This window comes from Camelina sativa, chromosome 3 (assembly GCF_030686135.1).
Source record: "Camelina sativa cultivar CO46 ecotype springtype chromosome 3, ASM3068613v1".
Taxonomy (NCBI): Eukaryota; Viridiplantae; Streptophyta; class Magnoliopsida; order Brassicales; family Brassicaceae; genus Camelina; species Camelina sativa.
Window position 1 is genome coordinate 25,933,142 of NC_141882.1, and position 10,148 is coordinate 25,943,289.

General features: G+C 35.4%; 2 protein-coding genes across 2 annotated transcripts; one reads left to right on the forward strand and one right to left on the reverse strand.

The window, feature by feature from the left end:
- The first annotated feature begins 1,663 nt into the window (after positions 1-1,663).
- Positions 1,664-4,101, forward strand: LOC104777753 (uncharacterized protein At3g43530-like). The gene is made up of 5 exons (XM_087507413.1): positions 1,664-1,816; positions 1,948-2,673; positions 2,753-2,920; positions 3,030-3,510; positions 4,082-4,101. Exons 1-5 carry the CDS (start codon positions 1,673-1,675, stop codon positions 4,099-4,101), a joined length of 1,539 nt encoding a protein of 512 aa, XP_087363539.1. The 5' UTR covers positions 1,664-1,672.
- A 1,639-nt stretch (positions 4,102-5,740) lies between these two features.
- On the reverse strand, positions 5,741-7,943 carry LOC147947711 (protein FAR-RED IMPAIRED RESPONSE 1-like). Its single transcript, XM_087496173.1, has 2 exons — positions 7,928-7,943; positions 5,741-7,809 (listed from the first exon to the last, which is right to left on the reverse strand). The coding sequence occupies exons 1-2, from the start codon at positions 7,941-7,943 to the stop codon at positions 5,762-5,764; spliced, it is 2,064 nt and encodes a 687-aa protein (XP_087352299.1). The 3' UTR covers positions 5,741-5,761.
- Between the last annotated feature and the right edge of the window lie 2,205 nt (positions 7,944-10,148).

Below are 10,148 nucleotides of genomic sequence, written 5' to 3' on the forward strand. Positions count from 1 at the left end.
ACAAAAATATGTTTTTCAGCTCATAAGAAATAAAAAGCACAAATGTAGATAAATAAGATAATTTATGTTTTGCATCAATATTTATAATATTTTAAACTTTTAAAAGGTTTTGAAATATAAAATTTGAACATTTTAAAAATTTTCAATATTTATAATATTTTAAACTTTTAAAATTTAAAACTTATAATATTTAAAAACTTTTTAAAAGCTAAGAACTTTTAAAAGTTTCAATATTTATAATATTTAAACTTTTAAAATTTTATATATTATAATATTTTTTTGAAACTGTTTAAAATTTTAATTTGATCAAATAAAAACCAGATCAAACCAAATAAAACTTTTAAACTTGGACTCCTGATAAATCAAGTTTTCCTGCTCATTCGTTGTTGGAAGCATATTAATCTTATTTATATTGGTTCTGAACGATTGTCTAAAAAATTTCTAGCCAATGTGGGATATTGTGCTTAGTTCTTTGATTTCCATAAATTTAAAATTTTCTTTTTTCTAAAAAATTCTGTAAATTTAAAAAATGTTAATGAATGACATGTCAAATCATGATAGATTGTTTAAAATAATTCTTAATATAGAAAATTTTGGAAATTGTATAAAATGTTAATAAGTGATATGTCAGATTTCTATTGGTTGTTTAAAATCATATGTGGACAGCCTTAGGAGCTTATAGCTCCTACTTTTTATTAGTATAGATTAATTATTAAAATTTTCCTGTTTATTTATGAATTGATTTCAACAAATATACAAATATATATATTTGAAAGATCCCTATTGAATATATGTTAAATTATTAATAATTTCTTACTTAGTTATTGTTGAGCTAGAGTGTCTCATCATCTTAACTACAAGTGGTCTTAGGGAAGTCCATGAACGGTAGTCTTTTATTCTTTTTTTTTTTTTGCCATCAAACGGTAGTCTTTTATTCTTTGCTAGTGCTTATCATGTTCAGCTTGTATGTATTATGCTCCCAGCCCCATCTATTTGTGAACGCCACATCCTCTCTAGGTTTGTGGATCCATGCTTATCTGACGGTCATTTTTCTGCATCTAAAATATTTTAAAAACTTGTTTTATCGATCCTAAAAATCAGTACGTGATTTTTTCCCATGTTTTTTTGCCTTCAAAGAAAAGAATATTCTTTTTATATATATTTAGGGACTAAAATCTAGTATACCCTTCTAATCAAACTTCTATTCTTATATCCCTTGTGAAAATAACAAACTATTTATTTATTTATTTTTAATCAAAAATGTGGTTAAAGACAAAGAAACCTATATCATTTTTGTTATTTACAGATCCAACCACCTTATACCCACCCAAACCCACAAAATTCGGACAATCCAGTTGAAATCGGATCTCTCCTTTAACTACCCAACTTTCGAATTCCTTCATTCACGACTCCACTCTCCCTCGTTCAATTCCCGTTAATTATTCTTCTTCCTCAAGTGCAACTAAGGATAACTCGATTCTGGGTAAGTTGAAATAGGTTGGGGTTTTTCGAATTTGGGTTATTTGTTTTTCAAAATCGGGTAATATGGGTTTCGATTTTCGATAATTTGGTTTTCAATTTTGGGGTTTTGTCGATTTTTTTCATGAATTGGAGTGGAAGTTGAAGTTGAAATCAGTTGTTGTTTTTTGTGTGCATGTGTGGAAGAATCATAATGGTTCGTACAAAGAACCCAAGCTATGTGGAAAAATCGAATCCCCCAGCAGATCTCGAAGAAGAAGCAACTCGTGGAGATGAATCAGAACGTGATTCCGATAAAACGGACTCAATTGAGAAGTCAAATGATAAGGATTCATCGGTAAGTATCTCTCCCTATATTGGTATAACCGTATAAGAATTCGTTCTAAAAAGTATAACTGTATAACTTGGTATAACTTAGAAAAGGTATAACTTAGAAAAACTTGGTATAACTAGATATGTGTCTTGCAGGAATCTGAGGATGAATCCGATGTAATGCAACCTTTGAGTATGTACTTTGATTACTCCCAGTATACGAAGCCTTTCAAGATGTCTGGAAAGTGTTATATTTCAGAGGCGGTAAACTTATTAGGCGGTCATCTTAAGGAAGAGGAGTTGGAATGGTTCTTAGGGCACCCACAGTTCAAGCATTTCTTCCATATGCCTAAGGATTCGAATCATAAGTTGATGGGTATGTGGATGTTGTTGCTTCGCACAGCGCATTTGGAGAAGAAAAATGAATGCTGGTTCATTGTTAATGGGACTCCCATCCGGTATTCTCTCAGAGAAATGGCAATCATTTATGGGTTATATTGCCATCAATATCCAAAATTCAAGGATGGTTTGGGCAGTTTAAATTTTGCTCGGAAGCAATTTAAAGGTGGACAAATAATACAATATGGAGATGTCAAAGCGAAGCTACTTTCGATGAAGAAACCTTCAGAGGATCGTTTGAAGATGGCCGTACTGTATTTTTTATCTAGCGTCATCATAGGGAAGAAAAAGGGTGGAAAGAATGCACCCTCTGTGGAGCCTTTCTTTCTTAGAGTTGTGGATGATCTTGATTTGTGTAGAACATTCCCTTGGGGTCGAATGGCATTTGATGAGAACATGAAAGACATCTTTCATTTGATGGGACACTTTGATGGAGTTGTGGGTCCACAGTGGGTCTTTCCTAGTTTCATTATTCCTTTGGAGGTAATTACTAGTTTTCAAAATGTACAACTTAGTATAACTGGATCCAACTAAACATTGAATGTTCTTGTATTGTGTGTAGCTTCTTGCGTTTGAAGCAATTCATGTGCTAAAGAACACCTTCCGAGAAGACGTTTCTGATTCACATGCACACCGTAACTGTCCTCAGATGTGCAAGATGAAGTTTAAAGCAAGTAAGAAGAAAGGTTTTTCTTTGAAAGAAATATATGACCAACTTGGTACAACTAAGGTTAGTTATTCATATTCATTATTTATGTAAATTACTTATCAGATTCATTATTTATGTAACATTGGTTGATAGGAGATTGATAGTATGTTATGTTTGTTTATTTTGATAGGAGATTGATAGTATGTTAACTCCAACTCCTCGGGAGGCACGCCTTTTAGCCATGATCATAGATGAGGATGGTGGTTGGGATGATGCGGATGATCCAATTGCTGATGGTTGGAGCAAACGTTTAATTGAAAAGGACAAGTCAATTTGGTTTGAAGAGCTTCACAACCTAGATGTGGCTGCCCGATCATTTGAGGCTAGTCCGGTGATTGAAAATGTGGATCCGGATGATGTGGATCCGAATGATGTGGCTAAGGATGATGCGAATTCGGAGAATGATATGGTAGGAGGTAGCTTGATTCAGCTAAGAGCTAGCTTGATTCAGCTAGAAGATCTGGTGAAGAAGGGGTTTAAGGAAATCAACGAAAAATTTGATGACATGGATGCTAGGATCAAATTGGTGGAAACATATGTGAACTGGGAAAGAAATGGAGAAGGAGTTTTTCCAAGCGAGGAAGTTGGTGCAAATGAGTGTGACGGAGTTGGTGCAAATGAGGCTATAGAGGAGGAGGATGCCGAGAAGGAGAAGGCCGAGAGGGAGAAGGCCGAGAAGGAGAAGGCCGAGAGGGAGAAGGCCGAGAAGGAGAAGGCCGAGAGGGAGAAGGTCGAGAAGGAGAAGGCCGAGAGGGAGAAAGCCGAAAAGGAGAAGGCTGAAAAGGAGAAGGCGGAGAAAGAGAAGGCTGAGAGGGAGAAAGCCGAGAGGGAGAAGGCCGAGAAGGAGAAGGCCGAGAGGGAGAAGGCCGAGAAGGAGAAGGCCGAGAGGGAGAAGGATCCAGTGGATAAGGATCCAATGGAGAAGGATCCAATGGAGAAGGATCCAGTGGAGAAGGATCCAGTGAGATACGAGAGAAAAAAGAGAACAAGAGAAGGAGACAGTGGAGAACAACTTGGTACAAAGGTGAAGATTATAAGTAAGAAGGGGACGGGACCTTCCGTTGTCGTAAGGAGTCGGAGTCCTATTATAACAAGGCAGAAGCACTCCAAAAAGTAAGGAGCATGTAATCTTGTATGAGTCAGTATGTGAACTCTTTGGTTGTTTTTATGTTTTTTGTTAAGTACTCGGAATGTTTAACTAGGTACAACTCTGTTTTTTTTAAGTACAACTCTATGTTTTTAAGTACAACTTGGTTGGAATGTTAAAGTCAGTATGTGAACTCTTTGTGTGTTTAAGCAGACAAAATAACATACAAGAACAAGACAAATTACCGGCAATCATCAAATGGAACCAGACAAACGATCCTTAGTTGTACCATTACAAAGAACAAGTTTTACTTAGTTGTACTATTACAAAGTACTACGTAGTTGTACCATCTTCCAAGAACAAGTTCTACTTAGTTGTACCATCTTCCGAGACATACCACAAGAAGACATCCAAAAAAAACGAGAAAACAGATCTGCTTAATTTTCTTCATATCTCTGCCCCTATCCATCTTCAGCTGTCTAACTTTTTCTTCGAGGACACCCACTTGAAAATCTAATTGTTGTACTTCATCCACCAATGCCTCATCCACCCATTTAAATACATGTGTGTCGTTGACAAGCTACATATAAGACAGAAATTGGTAAATAAATGTAAGAGATAATCAACGAATATTAGAATATATTTACCTTTCTTTGTGCTACATACGCACAATGGTAGTAGCGACGACAAGGGTTTGAGATCGAGTGAGAGATTATCTCAACTACTGCCGAACCACAATGACATTTTTTTTGGATGCCTGGAAACCTTACTCGATTAGAGGAATTGCCACATGAGGTCCTCGATGCTCCAGAATCATAGCTCATTTCAAGATTTGAGATGACCCAGAAATCGCAAACCCTAACTAGGAAAGAGAGGAGTTTGGGAATCGAAATCGGGAGATCGGGAGAGGGGAAATCGAAATCGGGAGAGAAGATTTTGTATGAACCCAGATATCGAAAACGAAAACCCAGAAATCGGGAGAGAGGAATTTTTTTTTGTAGGAACCAAGAAATCGCAAGAGAGGGAGAGAAATGATTTTTTTTTGACTCAGAAATCGCAAAATCGAGCCTAAACCCGCCCTAGCATACTTGGCTCCAATTTTAATTTTTCAAAAATTGAAATTTTGTTTGGGACACATAAAAAACACGTGTAGCCGCCAATTTACACACGTGTAGCCGCCAATTTACACACGTGTAGCCGCCAATTTACACATGTGTAGCCGCCAAAATGCACTAGTTGTTCCAAGCTTTCAGATTGTACCGATCTTGACAAGTTGTACAATTCCAAATTTTTTATTGTTTTTAGTTATACCATGTCAAAACCCAATAATTTTAGTTAGCACACATGGTTTACGGTTAATTGAGATACATTTACACATGTTCATGCGATCATATGTTTGAAAAGATAATTTCCTAAACTTTTGTAATTATATGTGGTTTACAACGACAAATAAACCCTTAAAGTATATGGTGTTTCATGGTAAACCTTGAATATGATGAAAATTGTTATGACAATTCTTTCTTTCAATTAGTTATATAATATTTTTGTTGTTAACAAATATCATATTTATTTTTATTTGAAAATTTATAAATAATATATATAATTATTTTTTTCAACTAACCTAAGGAAGATAATCACAATTTAACTGAAATAAGTTTTCCCATAAAGATAAGCAAACACGTCTATCAAGATAATCCACAAAAAACAAACACACACAAATGACAATAGTTGTACCGAGGAAAAAACAAGTTTTACTAAGTTCTCCAAATAAGAAACTAAGTCCGAGAACCCTCACTATCAAACCAGCTCCTACTCGAATTTTTCTTCTTCTTCCTGCGTCCATGTTCTCCGGCTGATGGAATCCTTTTTGTTGGTTTTCTTCCTCTTTTTGTGACATAAAACTTAGGAAGAACAATCTTAGCACGTACATCGTCAGGGACCATCCACATAGACATGATAGGAACTGGATATATCGTCCTCGAATACCCCAATGCCCACTGCTCCATCCAATAGTACTTACTGCACAAGTCATGCAGTTGGATCTCATTACCAGCGTTCCTTGCTGCTTCCATCGCAACAGCAATTGCATGCACACACGGATATCTGTCAATATCAAATTGTTTACAGTAGCACGTTTTCCTTCTCAGATCAACCACATAACTACTACCATCAACTCCAGTCACGCTGTATTCCAGAAAATAGCTGTTTAGTTCAGTCACTGGTAAGAGCTTTGCTTCAGAACACCTTGTGTGCATCAGTGTCTCAACAAAAGGGACTAGTTTCTGCTCTTTTGGAGTCTCTAAGGATATCTTCCTGTATTTGTTAAACCATTCAGCCACTTTACTAACAATCACATCAATCATTGGTAATAACGGGTATGCCCTTGCAAATCGAAAGACACCATTGATAGATTCAACCGTATTAGTGGTGTCTATGTTGTATCTAGCTCCTGGAAAATAACATCGAGCCCATTTGTTCTGTCCTACATGATTATCAAGATAAGTACTTGCAGCTGGATACCTTCTGATAAAATCAGCATAGAGTTTCTCAAACTCAGGCTCTGTGTAAGCCTTAGCACATTCCATGAACTTCGTCGCAACTAAATCCCTGTTCACGTTTTTGCAGCTCAATTTAACATTCTGGGACAAATGATAAATACAATACCCATGATGAGATAACGGGTACACCGTATTTATTGACTTGATTAGGCTTTGATTTCTATCAGAACAGAAGACCAGTTCAGGACAATCTGGTACAACTGATTTCAATTTGCTGAAAAACCAGGTCCAACTTGTATCTTTCTCACCATCAACTACACCAAATGCAATCGGATAATGGTGATGATCCGGATCTTGAGCTGTAGCCACGATTAGTACTCCACCATAGACATTTTTAATACTTGTTGCATCAACAATGATCACCTTTCTCATAGCTTTGAAGCCTTCAATGCACGCTCCTAAGGCGAAGAACAAGTACTTAAACCTCTGTGCTTCATCCAATTCAACAAATGAAATTGTACCTGGGTTCATTGTCTGCAGCATGTGCATATAATAATGCACCAACTTAAAACTATCTTCTGGAGTACCGCGAAGATCATATGCAGCTAGTTTTTTTCCTCTATTTGCGGTCGAGTAAGACACTTTAACACCAACTCTTGATTGAACCAAAGGGATGAGATTTTTGGGAGTTGGAGTGTCTATCAAACATGGGTAATCTTCACGCAAAACTGATGCAACTAAATGTGGTGTGCCTCTCCTTTTTCTTCTCATTGTACTTGTATCTGACCTCAAGCACGTATGCGTCTTGTTGTAAGTTCTGACCGAGAAACTGTCTGAATTCCAATTCCTCGCAGCTTGTAAAGACCACTTGCAACCCCTTATAAATTCACAGCATTTAACCACAAACAACATAGTATCCGACTTCACAATAACAAACTCAAAACAGTTCTTGTGTGCAGCTTTTTCAACTAAATCTTTAACTGCTTGCTTGCTTTCAAATTCTTGACGTAAAGTCAAATCCAAACCATCTTCCCATTCACGATTTACAACTGGTGTGACCTCAGAACCTTCAATCATATCACAGTTATCTGCTATTGCTCGTTCTTCAGACTGTTCTTGATAAAGAACTATGTTCCCATCACTATTCTCCATCATCTCAAAACGTTCAGACGGCTCACCTTCATACATCGTGTTCTCATATGTCGCTCTACTACTTGAAATCAACTCCTCATTAAGTGAACAACCTACAGTCCCTCGACTTTGCTCATCGCCCTGATTTATTTCAACATCATTCACGACTTCCACATGCAAAACTTGGAATTGATCTGGATTCATTTCCAAATAACACATCAGATCATCATCATCATGTATGTGTATCGGTCTCTTAGGATGCACTGATTCGGGAACGTAACTCAATTTCAGCTTAGTCATAGTTTCATCAACCTTCGCCTTTCTGCATATTTTCTGCACCAATGCAGAATAACTGACCTCTTCAATAGATGTCTCCATTCTAAGAGATTGGTGAACTTTTTCTCTTGAAATCCATCTTAGTTCATTTTCCCTTGTTGCATAATATCCCCCGTAATCAAAAACGATGATTATCCGACGATTATTATTCATTGTGCCTGAAATAAAATAAAAAACTCACATTGGAACCTCTGTCGTGTAAATAGTATTACCAAGTTGTACCAAAATTGTATCAGTTGTACCCGTTTAAGTTGTACCAAACTATTACCAGTTGTACCCGTATCAGTTATACCTAGTCTACCAGTTGTACTACATCGACTCCACAAAATCACTATTTATTTCAGAATATTTTTACGATTCAGTTCGAATGAAGTGTTACAATCCACTTAGTATGCGACCCATTTCGACACTAATACAAATGAGAATAAATTGAATGAGCATTAAAGGTATATATCCTAATTGCTTTAGGATGAACCTCAAGAACCCTAATTGCATTGGTAAATAAATGTAAGAATATCACCTGAATCTTCTGCTTTGCTTTGCTGTTTGCTTCAATCCCAATCTTTTGCTTTCGTTTGGAATCAAATCGATTTCTATGGACTCGATTTGTATCGATTGGAAGGGGGAGAGGAGCAACAATGGGGGAGCGGAGACGAGATCGGGAGAGAGAGGGGAGAGAAAGGGGAGAGAGAGGGGAGAGAGAAGGAACCCGATTGGTGGAGAAAAATTGATGGGGTTCACATGTTTTTCTTTTTAAAATTTTATGATTTATTAAATAAAAGGTTAGGGGTAAAAATGAAATATGTTGGTCAACCCTTTGTCAAAGGGTACTTAGACCACAAAAGGGTATTGATGAATAAACTTTTGATTGCAAGGGTATTATAGAGTTTGGAGCCATATTTGGACACCCCACGTAGATATGTCAATTATTCATAGCTTTTTGTGTGTCCTTTTTGAGAAAAGGAAAGGATATAATACATATTTTGAGTTACAAACTGAAAATATTAAGACTTGTGTTAAAATAATGCATAAGTAATTAGTTGAGTGTGTACAATCTCAAGTGTTAGTTATAGTTTTCCCATGTGTGAAGTTTTGGTGAAAACTTGATTGGATAAAGAACTTGTACCTCTTTTTCTGAATAATATATTAATAAATTATTATTTTTCTCAACAGAGTTAGGTTAATAATGTTGTATATTAACAGTTTTTTGTTTAAATTTATTTAATTCAAAAATAGAAAATATTAAGAAATTATTTTTCATTTTTAAAAACATATTATTTTTTTTTTTACTTATTTTGACATGTTTTTATTTTCAGATAAATTTAACAAATTTCCCATTTTTTAATCTTTAAATATATTAACAATTTTAGATTACACACAAGTCAGCATCTTATCTTATATATTTTACATGTGTTGAGATCATATTAATGACTAATTTTGAAAATTAAACTTTATATAATAAGAAGATGAGACGTATATAGTCAGAGATTTTTAATAAAGAAATATATGGTATTAGTCAATGTATACAGTTAAGGTAAATGTAAATATATTTGTGGAAAAAAATATATGAAGATAAACATTTTATAATGTGTATAAAAATATCCTAGAATGTTTTTTTCCTAGAATGATTTTTGTTCTTGTCGCGACAGTTGATCATTCTCAAAAAAAAAAAATTGTATATGGTGATATGGGGGTATCAATTTTGAAAATAAGTTAATTATGTTCAATGAATAATCCGAACAAAATACACTACACTATAGAATGATAGAGTGATCCATACATACTTTTCGATGATATTTGAAAACCTAAGAGTTTAAGAATGAATGCTTCTAGCATTATTTTTATCCAGTTGAAACTTGCGTCTCTTGCTTCCGGTATAAACCAAAGCGGTTTACCTACTCAGGCGGGTTGCTCTGTTGTTTCAGGTGTGACAGTGGATAGTTAGATTACCAACAGGTTGTTGAACACATTAGATGTCCAGATGAACGCATAGACTATTGGATCCTTAAGATGAACTATAGTAGTAGTTGAGGACTTGAGAGTTGAGAGTATATAGAAAGAGATGATCAGAGCAAGTAAAAACAAATAATGAGAAGCCATGGTTAAGTTTGAAACTTTTTAGAATAACAATAGCTAGCTACCAAAGTAGCACAACCTTCTGAATCTTTCAATGATTGGGCCAATTCACCACCAGTGA